General features: G+C 31.8%; 2 protein-coding genes across 2 annotated transcripts; one reads left to right on the top strand and one right to left on the bottom strand.

Annotated features, from left to right (window-relative positions):
* The first annotated feature begins 888 nt into the window (after nucleotides 1–888).
* LOC100792134 (auxin-induced protein 22E) lies at nucleotides 889–2,564 on the top strand. The gene is made up of 4 exons (XM_006604417.4): nucleotides 889–1,291; nucleotides 1,579–1,790; nucleotides 1,933–2,032; nucleotides 2,143–2,564. The coding sequence occupies exons 1-4, from the start codon at nucleotides 1,062–1,064 to the stop codon at nucleotides 2,213–2,215; spliced, it is 615 nt and encodes a 204-aa protein (XP_006604480.1). The 5' UTR covers nucleotides 889–1,061; the 3' UTR covers nucleotides 2,216–2,564.
* An 8,488-nt stretch (nucleotides 2,565–11,052) lies between these two features.
* On the bottom strand, nucleotides 11,053–15,166 carry LOC100797789 (transcription factor UNE12). The gene is made up of 6 exons (XM_003554229.5): nucleotides 14,523–15,166; nucleotides 13,769–13,888; nucleotides 13,611–13,676; nucleotides 12,501–12,566; nucleotides 11,953–12,030; nucleotides 11,053–11,861 (listed from the first exon to the last, which is right to left on the bottom strand). The coding sequence occupies exons 1-6, from the start codon at nucleotides 14,838–14,840 to the stop codon at nucleotides 11,631–11,633; spliced, it is 879 nt and encodes a 292-aa protein (XP_003554277.1). The 5' UTR covers nucleotides 14,841–15,166; the 3' UTR covers nucleotides 11,053–11,630.
* Between the last annotated feature and the right edge of the window lie 6,345 nt (nucleotides 15,167–21,511).

Genomic DNA, 21,511 nt, shown 5'->3' with positions numbered 1-21,511 from the left:
TTAGATACTAGTTTCATCATCATCAAAGTATTCTTGCGAAACATCTTTGATAATTCATTTGAGCATAACAAGTTCATTAGTATAGTCAACTACTAAACTTACCTCTCTCTCTCTAGAATTGCACATATTAAAACCAAAATCGGATATTTGCTTATACGTATAGATCAATAAATTACACATATTAGATTTGGATCAGGATAAGTTACCAGCATATATATCAAATTAAGATGTATTCTTCAGAATTGTCCTATTCCACAGGAAGTTTAATAAATAATGTTATATAAATTAACCATTTATTATTATAATTATAAAATTCGAAAAAGAAATAGTTGGAGGATGTAGAGTAGAGGTAGGAAAGACGAGGAAGGAGGAATTGAGCATAGCACATGCAAATCCCACATGTCACGTACCCACTGGCCAACATCCACATGGTCATGCCCATCCAATCAAGGACACCCATTTGGGCCCCACACCCTCTGTCACATGGATTTGTTCCCATACAGATCCAACGCTCCCGGATCCACTCCCAAAAGCCCACTCGATCTGAACCGTCAGTTGCTGGTCCACGCTTGTCACCATCATTGGCTGTGTTTGTTGCCCTAATGTCCCCTCCCACTTGAACAACCAGCTTTCTCCTGTCCTTCATGTGACAGACAGTCACATCTGTCATCGCGCTTCGACCGTGTGGAGTGGGCCCTACTCCCCCCCAAAATGATGCCTTGTCACGGTGTGATTGGCCAGTGAGAAAGCGCGTGTGACAGACAGGCCTCGGTCGGTTAGTTTATCCTTTCCCCTCGGTGTGCGCAATTCATGCACCACGAGAATAAGTGAGCTACATTTATCTTCCCTCCCTAACACATTCCTATAAAATTGACGAGCTACCACATCTTTTTTCCATTCTTCAATCAATCTCTTTACCTAATTATATATATATATACACATCTTTCTCTCTTTCTCAGAAATCAGAATTGAGCAAGCGATTGGATTTGGATAACTGAAGGTGATCATCATTTTAGATATTATTATAAGAAGTTCATCAAATAATTGATCAGAAATATTCGATGGGGAGCTTTGAAACTGAGCTGAATCTTAAGGCCACAGAGTTGAGGTTGGGATTACCCGGCTGTGATGAAACTCATGACAAAAGTTCATCCAGTAGTGGATCTGTTGTTAGAAGCAACAAGAGATCTTCACCAGAACCCAGTGTGGAAGAGTCCAGGTGCAACTCTAATGGTTCTTCAGATTCTACCACCACAAGTGATCATGATGAAGACAGTGTCCAACCTGCAAAGTAAGCAAAATATACTTTTCTTATATATTTCTAAAAAGATAAATTAATATAAGAGTTTGTTAATTAATATCTTAGAACATTGATTAAGAAACTAAAAATAAAAAATTTATCATAAAATTATAAGAGAGCCTAAAAAATATTATGAACAACACAAGTTGACACATTTGAATTGAAAATTTTATCTTCTTAGTTTATTAACCAATTCCTAAGATTTGTCTTAATATAATAAATGAAAACTGAAAAGTAAGTAATAATGATGCTAATGGATGAAAATTAATGGATGGCAGGGTACAAGTAGTGGGGTGGCCACCAATTAGATCTTTTAGGAAGAACAGTCTGCAACAACAGAAGAAGGTGGAGCAGCAGGGTGATGGAAGTGGAACGTATTTGAAAGTGAGCATGGCTGGTGCACCTTACTTGAGGAAGATAGATCTGAAGGTTTACAATAGCTACCCAGAACTCCTCATGGCCTTGCAAAATTTGTTCAAGTGCACATTTGGTAAGAAACATGCACCAACAAATTAACAACAATCTTTTTGTCCTTTTCTTTTCATGTTTTTATAACTATTAAGAAATGAAATTGAAATTACATGAGCTTAATTATGAATGGTGATTTATGGTTAATTCTGATATATATCCAGGTGAATATTCAGAGAGGGAAGGTTACAATGGATCTGAATACGCTCCTACTTATGAAGACAAGGATGGTGACTGGATGCTGGTTGGAGATGTTCCATGGAAGTAAGTTCCTTGTTCTATTTCTTTCTTTTTATATATAATTGAATAGTTTTTATTATATGCTCTCTTTATATTCTCCATCTCATGGAGCTGTTTTTGTTTATTAATTGCAGCATGTTTGTATCCTCCTGCAAGAGGCTGAAAATAATCAAAGGATCAGAAGCAAAGGGGTTGGGTTGTTTGTGACCAACAAAACTTGCAAAAGCAAATCAAATCAAAATAGTCACATGAGGTCTTCAAAGACAAATACCCTTTGTGTTGTGCAAGCAAATACATGGTGTTTATGAGAACTCATATATATATATATATATATATATATATATATATATATATATATTAGGAAAATAGATGGATATTATCTATGTATACATTATTTTTGCTTTATTAATTTCAGCAGAGGCGGCTTTGAGGTCTGCTTTCTAAATTATATGTAATCCTCTAAAAAAGAAAGAGAAAGAAAATATAAGAAAAGCTAATGCTATTTCAATTGTACAGATAAAAAATATAATAATAATAATAATCTCACTTTGTCTTAGCTAGATCTGTTTATGAGGAGAAGCAATTCTTTCGATAAAGCGATATATATCTTTCCATTTGATTTTAGCTTGTAACTAAGGCAAATTTGATTTGTTCATGTTTCGAAAATTTTATGTTAACTACTCGATTTGGGAATAATCAAGGAGATACGATTAAATATATATGATACGAAAAAAGGAAAAAGGTACTCTTTAACAGGCGTCAAATCTCCCATAAGAAGATTGAGAATTCCACCACTATTGTGAGTGGATGAGCACTACCATGCAGAGATATATCAAGTCAAACGACGATAATTCTTTGTCCCAAATTCCAATATATCAATTAGTTAACGGCATACTCTCTTTTTATTATAAGCTGTTAACGACATCCTAACTTCGAAAGCTAGAACCATCTTAATAATTTGAGCGTAAGACAGCAAAATTTCAAGATCTTAAACTTCTGCTACAATTTTGGATTTTCTTCATAGAACCATAGTTTCATAATCTTAGTTCCTATATATTTTCTTCATAGAACCATATATAGATTCAGAAACTTAGTTCCTATATATATATTATGATGATTTTTTTAAGAATAGAAAAGCGAGTTGTTCTAATATTGTGCAACATAGATATATGCACATACGTGGTTCTGATACATAACTGATTAATGATTATGGATTAATACTTACGGTGATATACTTCACCAAAAATACAATGGTAGTATATATTTTGGTTAGGCCAGGTGAATCTCACCTTTTATTTCTATCTATCTCTGATTTCTTTTTATATGTTGCTATTTATTATTTTTCTCTCTTCTATTTGTTTCTTTCTCCATGTGGAGACACCCAATAGATGCTCACAAAACATTTTACTAAGCTTATTGCCTACCAAGTTTTTTTCTCCGGCAATAATACATATAAGTTTTACAAATAACACATGTGAAGAGAAATTATTAGGTGCATGGTTCAAAATCATCATGTTTCTCTCTAATCTCCACGTGTAGTTAAATTTTCTCATAAAGTAAAGAAAATATTGAGTATATTCCATGTAAAAAATTGATATGCAAAACAATAGACATGTAATAGTCCTAGACTAACTAATTTTTTTAATGTGTGTATGTAAGCCATTGGATGAGATGATTGACCTTTTCTAATAATGTAAAGATAGCCTTACAAACACGTAACTTCACTGCTCAAATTAATGTAGTACTATATATATATAGGAGCCTGTCGGTCGGGTGAACTTAATTAACAAATATCCCTTCGGATCAGAGTTTGGATTCAGATTAGTGTATTTGTGAATGTCTACTACTGCTGCTGATCGAGCAGGTAAGTCTGTTCTGACACAATTTTTGAACTCACATGTATAGGTGACCATTGAGATTCAAATGGCAAAATAGTGTACAAGAGTCCAAACATTGTTTTAATGACATTTTCTGCCAAAAATGAGCTATATAGACTATAGGGAGCGTTTAAATTAATAGTGAGATTTTATATATATGCATTTAAATGTCTCTTTCATTTTGAGTTATGCGTGCTACCCAGCTTAATTTGGTGGAATCAAGCTAATAAAAACGCTAAGCTATCGGCAATACCTGAATAGGCAGGGAAATGTATGTGCTCTGATAAGGAATGAGAAAATGAACTTGACATCACAATTTATTACGTAAATTAGTCTTATTCTACCAAAGAAGGGATAAATACTTCAGTCCGTAATAATTAAGCTCTCACTTCATTTTTTGTTGTTGAATTTCTCACACTTCATTTAATTACAAGTAATGTTATATTATAAGTGTGATTCAGTTTGGTTTTAACAATAAGAGCAAAAAATCAAGTCAAATTCCAATAAAAATGTGATTTTTTTTGTTTTTTTAATTTTTAATTAATTGATTTTCAATTATATTAAATCAATTAAGAAATTTAAAATAATTTGGTCTAGTTTTCAACGCCCATTCTTTCTTAAACTTCTCTTTTATGGTAAAAGAGGGAAGTCGAGGTTAGACATGTTGGGATAAAGTAGGAAAAAGGATATGAACGAATCAACGAAACACTTTTCTATCAATACTATCTCTGTCATCTTATATCATGGAAATTGATTGGTTCTTTCATATTTAGAAATGTTATTTAAGATCGAGCTTACAATGCCTGTCACGTGAAGTCTAGAATTAAAAGTTATAGTCGAAAATAGTATAAATTATAAGATGACTTTCTTTTCTTCAGAGACATTACATATGAAGTTTAATTTGGCCGTATTATGTGTAACATCAAATTATTTGTTGAAGATCTCACGGTGTTCCAAACCCAAAGTTTGATATGATGGGACTGTCCATATACCAATAGCAGTGCGAAATTTCCATGTGAAGCACGAGAGATCTTCTAGCGTCGGCAGGCATCAAGTGTGCATGCCAAGGTCATAAACTCATCAACCAAATTAAAGTCCAAAACATAGGCAAGATATATGAATTCATATCCAATAAACTGTCTATACACGCAGAAATACTATAGTTATAAATAAAAAAATCATTATATTATTCATTTTAGTGTTTACTTCTTTTTTTCATTTTTTTTATCTCTTTCTTGAACTGTAAAAATTGTAGTAAAAATGTTGTGAGGGTGAGGAATTAGCATTAATTTCTTAATTGTCTGCTATTTTCAGTTATCTAGGATCAAGATATTGGAAGTTTGGTGTCATGAATTAACCATATCTCTCTTCTATCTCTTGAGTTTCAGCACCAGAAATCCATTTCTCTCTATTCACTGAGTTATATATATATATATATATATATATATATATATATATATATATATGGATCTGTGCTCATGTATATATCTTGCATATATAATTCAGTCACCAATGCATATTCAGCATTTTCTCATTTGTTTCCTGTGTTTTTGGTTTGCCTAACTATCTCCCGTGACCTTAAAAAATTAAATATTAATTACTATCACTATCATTGCTCAGGCTGTGCTTCAGCAGAGTAATATATGATGATAAATACTACAAAATAGTGTGTACATGCATGATTGGTGTAGGCAGGAAATGTCTGAACATTCTAGAATGCCTTTGAGGTCCTCCCACATACATGGATTATTTGGGTTCGGATCTAATCGAACAACTAAGTCCACATTGTGTGTTGGGCCTAGACCCTAACAAGAGTTCCCAACAAGGAGTACTCAAAATGTTGACATGATTTTCTTTTGGGTTTATTATTTTTTAATTTCTATTTTTTTTAAATATTGCTTTTAGTTCCTAATCTATATTTTAATCAGTAAAGTTCTTTTGATTTGAACTTTTTCTGTTATCACTTTTAATCCTTACTATCAAGTAACTGCGTTAATTAATAATATAATAGCAACACTGATAACCATGTGATGTGTCAAGTCATCAAAGAGTTTAATATGATGGTTTTATGTAATTTTTTCGGTAAATTATATTTTAATTTCTAATCAACTAGTTTGACGTCCTAAATTGATTTGAATAGATGACGAATAATTTACTAAAAATATATACTTGATTGTTTCGTTAGACTATTGATGAGGTAACAAATTACTGAGTCACCAAAGTCATCGTTACATGACAACAAGGAGTTGTCTCTTTAGAAACTTCTTATCTTTTGAGTGTTGAAAAAATGCTAGAGAGAAATTATTCCTTATGTTTTAAGAATATGAGTTGCATTATATTTGATCCCGGCTGTGAGCTTATGTCCATTAAAATGAGGGATAAAAGTTTCCCACTGGAATGGAAGAAAAATGCCACACATCATGTTTTAGAAGAAGTTGTGAAGTTGGAAAACATGGAGTAGGAGCCATCTGAATCACACTATTCGAATGGGCCTACAACAGAAATTGCTAAGAAGATGGACCTTTATGATCATAACAAACTTGAAGAGAAAAAGAAAATCAAGCTTTTGAAGTCAGATTTCATAGAGTATGATGACGATGCAACTGTCATGGTTGTCTTAGCACCAAAAGCTGAGTGTTTTAAAGATCAAAAATGGTTTAAGGAGGTTGCAAGCATTCCTATTTCAAATTCTGTGGAGCAAAGGGATGCAAATGGTAGTGTACTTGTCAGTGATCCTCCGTACATGTGAGACCAAGACCAAAGCTTGGAAGAAAAATCTCAAGGAATGTTGACAGTTGAGAATTTTCTGCTTTCATAATTAAAATATATTTTCAGATTTTGTGGTTGCTTGTGTTCGGAAAAAAGCAACTTGTAGTTGTTAGCTAATGATGCCTATTTTAGAATAGTTATAAGTTGTTGTTTATTTCAGCCAATTAGGGGCTTGTTAGTTTTCTATTTAAGTTGTTGTAATAGTTTAAAGTGTGCAAAATCTGAGTTACAAATCTGAAATATATAATCAACTTTTGCTCCTCTCTTCTTCCTTATCCGTTTATCTACTTGTTGTCCAATGTTCAGCTTATGCTTTTTTAACATGGTATCAGAGTTTTGAATGATCTTTAAGGGACTGTAAACAGAGAAAATGTTTAGAAACTTTATTTGTCAAAATTTAGATTATGTACTAAAACCAATTCAAAAAAGCTTAGGGTCAAAAGGATAGTAAAACCTATTATATTACCTAGAGATAAAAGAAATTTCATCCACCAAAATCAATGTATTGCTTTTCTATATTTGGAGAGGTGTGGAGGGGGTGGTTTTTTCCATTGGAGTATATAGGATGAAGAAAGACTTGAGGGGAGTGTATTTTCTGAGGGTAGTTTGGGGGGAAAAAGAAAGGGGAGTGCGTTAGTATAAAGGAGTGGAAATAGTAGTAGACATTCTACAAATCATGGCATTGTGTAGAATGATGATGCAGGGTCATTTGCATGAGATTGCTTAAAGGCACCCCTATGTTGGACCCATTTGAAAAATCCGGTTATTTTTTGAAAGTCTTTTCGTACTATTGGCCGAAACCAAAAGACCATTTTTTGCAACGACCTTATAAAAAAAGAAAAAGCCTTTTTTCTATTCATTAATTGATGAACCGTTGCTTTTGGTAAATTTTGTTGATATCGCGAGTACGTACGAGATTAATACATTGAGCTAAATCAGCAGCATGCACGGTTTTTTTTTTTTTGTCGGCAATCAACATGCACGGTAAATTACTGTCATTCAATCAGAAATTGTTTTTAAAATAATTATTATAAAATTCAACAAATTTACTATATATAACAATTTATTCTAATATGATGATATCAACCTAATGTAAAGTTAAAATTAAGATAGTGACATAGGTTGACACGTGCAATTGTTTGTTATCTGTCTAAGTTTATATAAGGCAACAGCTCACAAAGTACAAATGAAAGAATGAATGCACACCAATTATGCAGTGATGGTGGGAGAGGTGAGAGCAACTAGTGGGGGAATTGAAGACTTTAGAGGATATGAATATCCACAAATTCCCACTGCTTTTTTTTCCTTTTAAACGACAATACACTATCATCGACTTCTGACTCTCTTATCGTTTCTTTTTAGTTTCCGTATGTTTTAATAGATTCATTCAGCATAACCATGAACTATATATATGGTTTGTTTCATGTTTGGTCAGTATGGTACTCTCGTACTCATTTTAAGGGAACAGAAATAGGAATCCCCTCCACATGTAACCGAAATGGGATACAGTCACTAGGTTAATGGTTATTGTGACAACTTATATAAGCTATGGATTTTCCCAAGTGCTGTACAGTGCTAACAGTCTTTGTCCTAAACAGTTCTCATATTGGTTGGAAATAGCTTTAAGGGCTCCGTACGTATTAGGGATCATGAATATACGTTAACAATTAAAAAAATTAAGAAATCATAATGCATTCACAATAGGAAAAGAAAATCTAAGTATAATATGTAAGGCAGGTAATACATTCACAATAGAAATCATTTTTTTTTGTCAGCAAAAAAAATGATGATATTAAATTAATGAACACCTTACGTACGAGTACTGTTATACACAGATACCTTTAATATCTGCCACGCCTCATTTATAACCAGGTAAAAAAAATCATTAACTTCATTGGTGATACACATTCAAAACTTTGAACCCAACCTGCCACTGGTTTTACTTCATAGGTCCCAAGGTTTTTTAATTGGACAACATATTCATATATTCTATTCTCTTACCGTTCACCTTCACTTCCTTCTTTTTTTTTCTCTATTTCTCTCTCTGCCTTTTTCATCACATAACATCATATTTATCATTTTCTCCCTATTTCTCTCCTTCCTCATCTCCAATTTGGGGTGGACATTTATAATTATCCTTTTTTCTTTCCCATTTTTCTCCATACATATTGAAGCTCTAGTACAGAGTCTTTATCAATCCAAAGATGCAAAATTTATGCTGAAAAAGTTAAAACAGACTAACGTAGAGAAGTAAATTTCTGTGTTTGGTGCACAAAAATAGAAAACCGGATACGTGAATATGGTAAGTTTTCTTGGATTTTTAAATATTTTAATATTTTCAATATTTTATTTAAGTTAACAGAAAAAGATAATTGTCATTTTTTTAAAGCATAAACAACTGAATAATAATCCATTGACAATAGTTAGGCAATTCTTGTTTAAGCTTTTTTAAAAAAAACTATAATAAATCAATTTCTGAAGTTTACTTTTAAAAAACACATTATTATTATAATTTTTAAATATATCATTTAATTAAAAAACTAAGAAAAAAAATATAAACAAGCAAGCCCAACAACGACAACAGATATTTCTTTTTGGGAAAAATATAAATTATATTAAACCCAAAATGATACAATAATAAACGGGGCATACCCCGCAATTAAAGAAAATCAAAAGTCTCCCTAATACAAGAAGACCTATATCAAGATGCTAAAACAAATGTAACATGTGCGCTTGTCTATACATAAGAAACTTAATCTTGCTAATAACCTCTATTATCGAAAATTGATAATCTTCAAAAATCAGCTTGTTCCTAGATAGTCAGATGCAGTAGACTGTAATTGCTATAGTCAGGCAACATAATTTTCCTTGAACACCTGATGTGGATCTGCCCCTAATTAAAGAGTCAGTAATGCGCTGTAAAGAAGTGAAACGTCTGCGAAAAGGAGCCAAATCACGAATGTGAGCCCAAACTTGGAGAGATTTCCTACAAGAAAAGAACAAATGAGCATTTGACTCAGCCTCATTTGAACATAAAGGGCAGAGGGAACCCTTGTTCAAAAAAGCAACTTTGTCATGAGTAAGCAGCCGGTTCCTTTTAGCAAGCCACAGAATGAAAGACATCTTAGGGGGGATTGCTGGGTTCCATATAACAGAACACCAACTAACAGTAGGCTTGACATCTCTAATCTATTCATAGACTTTGCCAACAAGCAATTGTTCATTGGTGCTCCAAGATTGAATCCTCTTTTTGGCCTCTTCCGTACTTAGCTCTTTGGAGATAATAAAGTCCCTTATTTGAATGATTTTCTTTATCAAAACTGAATCTGATGAAGAAGTATTGTAATTCCACACATCGCTCCCTCTGAAATAGTAATGGTGAACCCACCGAACCCATAGAGAATCTTTCTTACAATGAAAGTCTCACAGGATATGGGAAAGAAGCACAAGGTTCCCGTCCTTGAGATTAAAAAAGCCTAAACCCCCTTCTTTTTTCGGAGAACAAACTACTGACCAAGCAACCAAGGGCTTATTTTTGCCAATATCCGCTTTGCCCCACAAAAAATTATGGCACGAAGCGTTGATCCGGTCCAAAACAGATTACGGCAAAGGAAAAATCTCCATCCAGAAATTCACAATTCCTTGAATAACTGCTCTGGTCAACTCTAACTTACCTGCATAAGATAAAGACTTTTTGCTCCATCCCTGAATCAGGCCAATAATGTTGGAAAGCAAATATTTCTGTATATACGCTTGGTAGATTTTTCTTGAAGGGCCGGTGAGGAATTTTTATCTTGTAATTATGATTGATGTCACACAGTGTTCCATACACGCAAGTCCTATTTTTTCTATACAATCAATCGCTTTCTCATTCCGTGTACATGTTCTTAAGTAAAATATTAGAACTAACTTAAACTACGTTTAACCGTTTAAAATTAATTTTTTGAAAATCAATTCCATCTAACTTTAAAATAAACAAATTCTTTCACTAAGATATTGTCACCTCAAAAGATGTGAGATATATATGGTAGAAAGCGAAGTCCATGTGACATTATTCTTAAAATGAAGATTGTTTACGAAAAATACGATTGTTTGTTGACCAAAATTAAATAGAAAAAATCCCGTGACATGAACAACGTAAGTAAATGAGGCTATTTAAAGCGACGCAAGATTCCCTCCTCTGAAGAAAATGAAACGCTCTTCAAAGTAGTAATTAGTGAACCATTCTTTAACGTACATAGATGAGTTCAACGAGAGAAGACTTCCTGTCACTTGAGTTGAATTAAGGTTGCAACTTACTGATTGACAAGGATTGGGTGAAAGGAGCAACCCCACACACACTTATCCTTCCTTCCATTTTCATCAGATGAATCAAAATCTAATAATGATTCAGAAGAATAGGGAAAAGTCGTCCAATTACTTTTGAGTAAACAACTCACGCACGCCCTAAACAAACAAAAAGCATCATCATTTTTTGCAGGACTCGGCAAAGCCCAGCATTGTTAAAGCAACTATTGTCCATTTCAGCTTCACTACTATTAAAAATATACACACACCACACTCTAACCTTTTAGAAGGTCCCACAGCCCACTACAAAAACTAAGCCCCACTATAAAAGCGCCTACATCATGGTCCACTACCCCCACCCATTTGACACTAGAAAAGAAGCGCATATCAATTGAACTTTTGACAATGTCTTCCTCTCTACTTGAAATACGGCAAGACATGATATAGGGGTTTGCTTGTCTTTTCCAAGGCATTGATATCGAACCCTGTATTGACAAAAGCTGAAAGAAAGGCAAAAAAGGAAGAATTATGGCATCTGACTTTGATTGCAACTTGATGCTTGCCAATGACTTATTTATGGGGGGGGGATTTGGAACAGACAAATAACGCGTTAGGCGTGGGTCCCAGCAAGTATTAGTGAGCCTGGGATGGGACCAATAATAATAGATTGTGCAACATGTGAATTAGGTCTATGAAGGAGGATTAGTTTCAGGCTTGACTATGCTAGAAGTGTCCGGTGGTTGTGACTGGTATATTGCCGATGCCAGTGAGATTGGCATGATGCAGAGAGCCTTTGATTGAAGAAACTGCATGGCAGCCCCAACGTTTTCTTCCATAAGCTTAGCTACCTGTCTTTCTGTGCCATCATTTGACCACTTGTCCCATGCTGGCCGGTTTCGCGCACCTTCACCACCTTCTTCCTGATCATCACTGAATTTATTAAATCACTTGAAGTCAAAGATATTAAAAATAATAAAATTCTTTCAACAACTATTTCTTCTCAATAATCACCTCGACTGATGATAATGGGATGTCAGTTACCAGTGGTGCCACTGCACCGGCTCCACCCAGTCTACTCATGCTCAAAACCTGAAAGGCAGATGAATTAAGTTATTGGAAGTTGTTTGCAGTCTTAATTTCACACAGCTACAAATCCAAATTTGGCTAAAGAGAAGAGCCTTTTGCTTTTATATTGATAATTTGATATAATGGTTCAAACAGCAAACTGTATTCCAACGGAAAACCCTTCAAAAACTATTGGATAGTTAAAAGTAACTAAAACGCATTAGGCAGCCTGAAGGCCACACCATTTGACTGTATTAAGATAGGTTGTCAGGAATATAATTAGTCAGCCAATAGGTTCTCACCCAAAGTGGCAAGTGGCAACCACCATTTTGTGGGGTTCATGATCAAGAGTTGAATCCCTAACTAATTGACCTCAGTAGGATGGGGATAAAAATGAAAAGGTTAAAAGCTATAACAGGCAATACAGCAAGGTCATTATAAACCTAACTAGGAAAACAAAACCAGGATCGCTAAGGAGAACAATTGCATTTTACCTTCACTTGAAGCCTTAAGAACTTGACATAATCCACAATTTCATCTAACATGGCAGCTCTATCTGTCTGAACATAGTAAAAATGCACCATGATATTAGAAGAATTGAATAATTTAGTATTGTTATATTTTTATTTCACAAACACTGAGCATTCATGCAGCAAAACAACACAGTTATCACACATATCATACAAAACATAGCACTCCTTGAAATCCAGTAAACCTATTTGATACTTTAAGCATACTTAAAAATTTAATTTCCATGCATGTCAGATCAGGATATATGAAGATGTTATTCTGCTTTTTTAACCCTTTCATCAGAAGCAAGTTATCCTGGATTACCAATCCTCACACTCAAACAACAATGCCTAATTTAAAATTCCTTAAATGAAAGGAGTACAAAATTGCAGGGAAAGGGGATCAAGAAGTTTACACTTTCCACATTGTATTCAGGTAAACTCTGCACACTGTACAAAAATAGGTTCAGCTTCAACAAACTAATTACTTTAAGAAGGCCTTATGTGAAAAACAAAATAGCTACTTGATAAGCCGGAAGTGTTCAAATATTTATGAATTGAAGCAATTTTTACATGAAAAGAACAACCTATTTTGTAAAACTTAAGTGTTCATAATAAAGTTACAAAAGTAATGACATCTGCTTTATTTTGTGTGTGTATTGTAAAAGGAAGACAAAATTATGAAAGTTAACAGTGTAATTGGAGATGGTGAAGTACTAAACAAGTATGTAATGAACAATATCTCCCAAGAAAGAAGACAGATCAGCCACAAACATGCCTTGAAAAGGTCCACTTTTAGCACTGTTTTTGCTTTTTACAAAAAAAATATGGAGTGATATCATTTTTATTCACAAGATATGAATCTACTTAAACACAAATTGATCATCGTCTGTGTTATTATCAAGTCAACAAGCTAGAAATTAAGGGGAAAGATAATAAATACACATCTTCTGTAAATGTTAACTTGATACTCTTCATCTTTTCAAACAATTCATGCTATAAATCCTTTACTTCTCCAAAACACAATTCCACTTGCTAAAGACGGAGGCAAGACCATATTTAGTAATAAAAGGATATGCAAGAGAAATCGCATACCTTGTTGACACTTGGAACCAGTTCTTGCAATGCCCTGATTCTTTCTGCTATTCTTTCTCTGCGTAACTGTAATGAAATGGTAACATGGAAGACAAAATGAGCTACAAACTTAACCCCAGCAAAACAATTTGCATTCAAGCAAATATCTTAAAGCTCACTCGTTCAGCTATGCTGTGTGGATCTGTAGCCTGTCCTCTTCTGGCCCGCACCCTAGGACGTATTGCTGGAGGATGTGGAGCAGCAGGCATAGTAGTAGGCATGGGTTGCCCATGAAAAACCTGCAAGAGGGTTACAAATTAGCAATAATAAGTGCTACTTGATCAACTCCCCCTCTTCCACTCCCTCTCTTCCCTCCCAAAGGCAGAAAAAAAAAACAGTAAGAATAAGAACACGAAGCAGAAAAAGAAGGCTCTCACAACATAACAAGAAAACAATTGTTCAAGGATTACTCAAAGATTACACAAAGTAACCATAAGTGCAAACACAAAGGAATAAATAAATAACCTAACTAACTAAATCTCGACCAAGAAACGATCAAACCTAACACACAATTACAGAGAGACATGTTATCGATGTTTATAACAAGTTGACTGGCATCGACAACCACTCACCTAACATATCTCAAGTTGAAGAATCTCAATTTTTAGACACACTAATCAGGAAAGAAATCATCATTATAGTGCTAAGTCTTATTTTCATTAACCTTTAAAACGTTTCGTTTTGCTTCATGTAAACATAATGGTGGTAATCTGAACCTAGCAAATAGAGTAAAGTAATTCCAACCATATAATAGCTTTTCCAGAAACATACTCTCATATTAGACAGAAACAATTGAAGCAAAGCACAAAACTCACTTCCAATTAAAAAATCAAATCCAAACAGAGGAGAATCGAAAAAAGGTGGTGGCCTTACATTCTTAGCTCTATTATCAACGACGTCGTCGCGAAAGCGCTTTCCGCTAGCGGAGGCTTCCTCGGGCTTCATGAACCCACCTTTGCCCTGGTCCAAGCTCAGCCCTAGCTGATACACGGGCGCGTGGAAGGCGGCGCCGGCGAGGTGAGCGTTGGCGTCGGCGGAGTTGAGTTGCAGCATCATCGGAGCCTGAGTGGCCGCACCGGCGAGGCCGACATCGGCAGCGGAAAGGCCGGAGTCGGCGGAAGCGAAGTTCGGGAGGCCGAGGATTTGTTCAAGGAAGTCATCGGCGGGAGCGTCGGAAGGGTTATTTGCCATGAGCGCGGGTTTGAGTGTGGACTCGGGCGAGTCAGGGTAGAGTCGGGAGAAGGAGTTGGGAACGCAGAAACTACATGAAGCGGAAAGTGAAATTGGCGAGATTTTGGTCGGTTTCGTTTGGGTTTGGTTTTTTGTTTTCGGTTTTGCACTTACTATTGCTGGGTAGTTAGGCTAGCAGAAGGAGTGCGGGTGGCTTTATCCTGATTACAAAAGGCTTCCTTTTTTTGCTCAAGGGGCTCCATTTTTGGTATTTACACCCTGGTTCACTCGTCTCCCAAGTATTTTTGTTCGTATTAATCACTAGGGAACTTCAATGTACTACATACTTCATTCTTTTGTTCTTTACAGAGGACATTTCTTTCTATTTTCTAACTTCAAAATTTTAACAGTTATCATATAACTTTAAAGAAAATAAAAACTAAAAAACAATTTTACAATGCTTTGGTTTTTAATATTGCCCACACCCGACCACGCCAATTTCGAAACTTTTAGGTTTACTAATCATTAATTTCAAAGTTAGTATAACCCTTCACAATCTTCACCCAACTCAATCTCATCAATCTAGACTCAACCATGCCCCAATTAGGCGTGTCAACCATTACCTTAAAAATAGGCATAAGCATTCCTTCTAATACAAACCTAATCGATGATCGACTTGGACCTCAAATCACTCAAATTTCTTTGACAAAAGGCACGAGTCTTACGTGTAGAAACATCAATTGATAATCTATATATATATATATATATATATATATATATATATATATATATATATATATATATATATATATATATATATTCAACCTTTTTATAGCCGCATTTTCTTCTTTATAATTGGCGTTATTTTGGTAGTTTATTGAGTTTGGAGTTTCAAATCTTTTCAGGAGGTTAGTTATCAAGTTGTTGAAATTAAAATCAATTCAAAATAGAAATAAAAAATGGCTAAATAAATTGAAAATCGAACTAAACTTATTTTTTTATTTATTTGGATTATTTTTTTCACAAACTCATCGATTTGGTTCGATTTGTGATTTGTGTTTTTGAAATAAAACTTAATTGTAACTCTTATACTAACACTTATGTTACTTTAGTGTTATGTATTTTATGTATATATCACTTGAATTTCATACTGTTTTGTAATGTTATGTATACAAAATTTATATAATATATGTTACATTTTTTTCGGGTAACTTTTGAAAGATATGTTTTGTAACACCCAAAATTTTGAGTACTTGAACATATCATAAGGAGAACTCTTGTTGGGATCCTTCTGTTATATTTTTTTGTAAATGTTTATTATTATTATTTGTATAGTATTGATTTTGTCCTAAACATGTACTTGTGTTGTGATAGTATATGTGTTTCTATACACGTGTGTATTTTATGTGTATTGTTGTTGTTGTTGTCTTTTTTATATTATATTTGGTGTTAGAAGAGTATTAGATTAACTTTTTAAAGTTAATCTAATACTCTTCTAAGTCTACTGTTAGTTTTATGATGACAATCTTAGAGAGACCACGTCATATCTTAAGTTATAGTTGTTTGTTTGAGGTATTTTTTGTATTATTGAAAAGTTTGTTGAAAAAGCTATAATTCATTCATACACCTTAAAAACCAAAATCAGCTTTTATCATAGAGAAAATTAGCTCTAAAGTAAGTCACTTGATCATGAAAAATGTTCTAAGTCTCACATTGGACAAAATAATCTCATGAACCATTTTCTTCTCCTATATACAGAGGAGACAAACAAGCCTTATATGCACCAAAGAATTAAGTGGGCTTAGTGTTAGGTGTGGAACCCCTCAGTCAATATTTTTATATTTCCATTTGAGTTTTCAAACTTGGAAAATTTAGACGGCTTTAGATTGTGTTTTAAATCACAACCAAGTTTTTTCCATAGTAAGAGTTGTCGTGAAGATCATGGTGGATGAAGCCATTAGATCAATGCATTATTGGGAGTGGTCACGAGATCATCTTCATTTTTCTTGTTGAAGAATTACTTCATTTGAAGTTAGGGGAAGTGGATTATTTCTTTTTCTTTTGTTGTATGAGTGGTAATGAGTCATGGGTAGATTGTATGGTCTTAGGTTTATGATTATAACAAGCTTATTTTCTTGGGTGGGTTGTGAATACCCTAAAGCACTTTGTTTTGCTATGATTTTGGTGAATTTGATTGTTGTAAGTTTTGATATTTTTGAAATTGAATTTGACAATTGATATTAGACGCACATGCTGATTTTTTTATAGAAAACATTAAGTTAGAACACCAAAACATGTACTTAAATGATAGAATTAGACTTTGTGTTCTACGCAAGAGTTGTAGCCCTAGATGTTATCTAGTTAAGGGATTTGATTTCACTAAAAAAGGATTGATATAACTCCAGATATTTCAATTTTAGCGAGTAAAGATTAATCTATCATTATTATGTGGTCAGTTTATATATTTTCTAATTTTAGGTTTCTAAACGATTGAAAGGGATATTGAGGTCAGCCTAGAAGTTATAGATAATTGTCTTGTCTTTGTAACAAGATAAGAAGCAACTTAGTAGGATTAAAACAACTCTAGACATGATTATTATACTTTATGAAAATCATAGTAATGTAGGAGAAAAATGAGTGTGTAATATTGATATCATAATGAGTGGTAGTACGATGCATGATGTTTATACTTATGATTTGACGAATGAAGTGATGAGATGATATTGTTGTGTAGATGAGTGAATATGCTCATGATTAATATTGTGACTAAATGCATGATGTACACGAGTATATGTGAAAGTAATATGTCATGGTATGCGTATATGTTGCAAAAAATGTTAGGAGAACCATCGAAATTCAAAAATAAAGCATGTATATAATGTTTATGAACCATGCATCATGTTGAGCATATGCGTTTTGACGTGAAGGACGTTTATGAACCTAACCAAGGAGGCCATGAATGAGTTGACGTATGACTCTGACCTTGGGGGTGCAACGTTTTGAAATCTCCTTTAAGTTCATGTTGATCACATGTGTTGGAGTATCCTTACAAGGTTGGAATACCCTAACCCACCGTCAACGGTGTCATCTCGGTGAGAGTGATAGTGTCGGATTGCCTATTGTGTGACAATTCGTTGACTACATGAACTCTTGAGCTACATTCACAATGTTTTTCAAAATGGTACCATATGCAAACAAGTTTATGGGTCTAATCTGCATCACATTTCATGTGTGAATTTGTGTATGGAATGTTTGATATGGATGAGGCATGCTTGTGTTGTGGAACACAATTATTTATAAATGTATCTTATACCTTTATGACTTCCTTAATGTTTTAAATTTATTGTGAAAAATGTATCTCACTCTCCGTCTATTTGTTTTGTTTGTGTTTGAGATGAATGTCATTTTTGCAGGTGAGTCTTTGTAAGATTATGATGATGATGCTACATGAGAGATTTAGGTATCTATTTTATATTATTATTAATTTTAGGGTTATGGATGCTTTGAAACAATATAACATTGAGACACATTTTATTCATTTATCTAAAAATTAAATTAATGAATAATTTTTACCATATTTTATTTAATATGGTATTGTATGGACTTTGGAACATTAAGATTTGTTTAGCATGGAGTTACATTATTTATTAATTTATTTTCTTCAAGTTTACAAATATTTGGCGTGTAATACTCTTACTGCGAAATAAGTGTTTTTTTAAAGTCGGTACATCCTTTTAATTAAATTTCACTACAAACGTATTTAGAAAATATTACAAGTGTATATATCTTAGGGTAAAAGGATGTTACATATTTAGTTTAAAATGAATGAAAATTCTGCAGATTTTTATTATAAAAGGATTAACATATTGATAAGTTACATAATTATTAGCAATTTTTTAATGTAATTTAATTTAAAAGAAGAAAAAAAGTGCATAAATTTTAATGAAATAATATTTTAATAAAAACCATAAAAATTGAACCAAATGAAATATATAAAAATATATATTTAGTTTAATTCAAATTTTATTTTTAAATAAAAACTCAACCACATATAATTTTTTCAGTTTAATTGAGGTAATTTTTTTGATAAAAAAGAAACATCCTAGTTATCACTACTTCTTCCCTCAATCTCAATAAAGCGATAAAATCAACTCGCCATCCCAATTTTGATCTTAGTACCACATGCACGCTAAAGTAAAACTCATTTCATGAGTCAGAAAAAATAGCTTATGAATAAAATTTATAAAAGGAACTTTATTATGTAAATAATCTATGGTGTATAGTAATGTAAAAATCGTTTGGCCAACACCAGGAGTACATTGCAAATCCATTTTTCCTCTCTCACACTCTCTCTATATATATTCAAAAAAACCTATCCAAATGCGCTAATGTGATCATGATTTAAAAAACTCATCATATCTTATTTTCATAAGAAAAATACTAGAAACATACTTTTAGATACATTACTTTGAATACACTATTTTTGATTACTTGAAATTGATTCAAAATAATATATTTTGTGAGTTTTGTATCATATTTAATGATTATTTGCTTTAATTTTATATCTTTTATTTACTTTTAACTAACTAAAGAGAACATATTTAAAAAGTGTACTAAAAAGAGAACATATTTAAAAAGTGTACTAAAAAAATATGTTCCACTCTTCATCACAATGCTACCATTTACAAGACAACAATTATCATGTTTACCTATTTATTTTTATGTCATGCTAATCAATATGCTAAAGATATTGATTAAGAAATTAAAAGAATATTTTTTTTTTGGTTAAAAATCATATGAAAACACAATTATAAATCATGGAAAAGTGTATTTTTACATATTTTAAAAAAATATTTTTTTAATAAGTATCCTAAAGACACATGTTAACATTTATTTATTTTTTTCAAATTTTTTTCTTCATTTTGTTTGTATGTTATTTAATAACATTAAATATTTATCTATTTTGGGTTTCCACGCATTTATGTTTATATATATATATATATATATATATATATATATATATATATATATATTATTTTTTCATGATATATCAAATAAGTTAAGTGCCTTAATAGTTCTTATGCACAATGTTAAAGCATAAAATAATGATTTCAAACCTCATCTTGAGTGTGACATCAGTTACATAATCTCTAATATGCTAGTTAACGCAATATGATTAAAATTGCTCATTTGGTAAACTATAGAGAAAAAACACGACTAAGTTTTTTTTATAATAAAAACACAATTAAATATGTTTGTTAATAAATGAATTTAAATAATATTTAATAATAAATAGTTAGCTTTTACTCCTTGATATTTGACCTTATTTTTTATAATAATTTTATTAATATAATATTTTAATGCTAATGATATACGTATTTTTGCTAAAAACTTATTTTATAATAATGATATTGGAAATTTTTAAATATTAATTTTTACATATTTTTAATTAATAATATTATATTCAAAATGGGTTTAACAAATATGCACTGTTAATATAAAAAATTTATATTATCAATTGATCAAAAATTATTTTTTGCGTGACTTAAAATAATATTATAAATGTCAATAATACATGATAATGAATGGTGGTATTAATTTTTTTAAAAATAATCTTTTTTATGATTTTTAAAATAATATTATAAAAGTCAATAATATATCACATATTATGAACAAATGAAAATATTAATTTTTTATGGTGTTAGTGTATGTATATTCTTTATTCTAACAAATGTTAAAAAATAATTCAATTAGAATACGTTAACAATATAATGGTTTTTACATTATTTATTTAGTTATGAATTGACATATATGATAAAATTATTGCTTTTTTATAATTACTTAAAAAGTCACACCTAAAATAATTTCTATTTAATTAATAATATCTCTTAAAAAAAACGTTAATAGAAAGTATTCTTATATATAAAGGATTAGTTATTCACAAATGGAAAATTATGACTCAAATTCTTAAAAAAGAAGTTTATATTTATTGTCCTACCATACATTGAATAAAATCACCTCAAGAAAAAAAAAATATTCTTAATATTTTTCAACTATACATTGGTTATACGTACCCCTGAAAAAATGTATCAAAAAAATATATCCGATCTCATCCGACATTATCACTTACTAGTATTAGCTGCATCATACATAAACTTTATCCCATATCTAGCTAGAATCTAACAAATTCATTGCCCGGCTGAATATAAACCAAACGAATAAAAAAATGAAACTGAAGGATAGAAAATTTCTAAGAAATCAGATTTCTTTATTCCTGAAAAGGGTGAAAAAACTGCAAACACAACTAATGTATACTTTATTTTTAAAAAATGGGATCAAATTATACTTTAATAATTATTATATAATTTTAAAAATTAATATAAAATATTATTTTTATTAATATAATCGTTAAATTATATCTATTTATTATTAAGATTATCTGTGTTAAATTTTATTAAAATTAAATAAAAATAAAAAATTAATCAAATAATTCGTATTTTAATATATTTTAAAATATTTATATTATATTAATTTTAATTTATATAAACAAAGTAATAAATAATTTTAAATTAATATAAAATTTTATATATATAATCTTTGTGAAAGAAATTTTCGTTCTAACAGTATATTCTTAAGAAATATTATTTAATTAAATGTTATAAAATAATATAATGATTCTTAAGAAACAACGT

This window comes from Glycine max, chromosome 19, assembly GCF_000004515.6.
Source record: "Glycine max cultivar Williams 82 chromosome 19, Glycine_max_v4.0, whole genome shotgun sequence".
Classification (NCBI taxonomy): Eukaryota; Viridiplantae; Streptophyta; class Magnoliopsida; order Fabales; family Fabaceae; genus Glycine; species Glycine max.
Note: the sequence above shows the minus strand (reverse complement) of the source record. Positions and strands in the feature narration are given on the sequence as shown.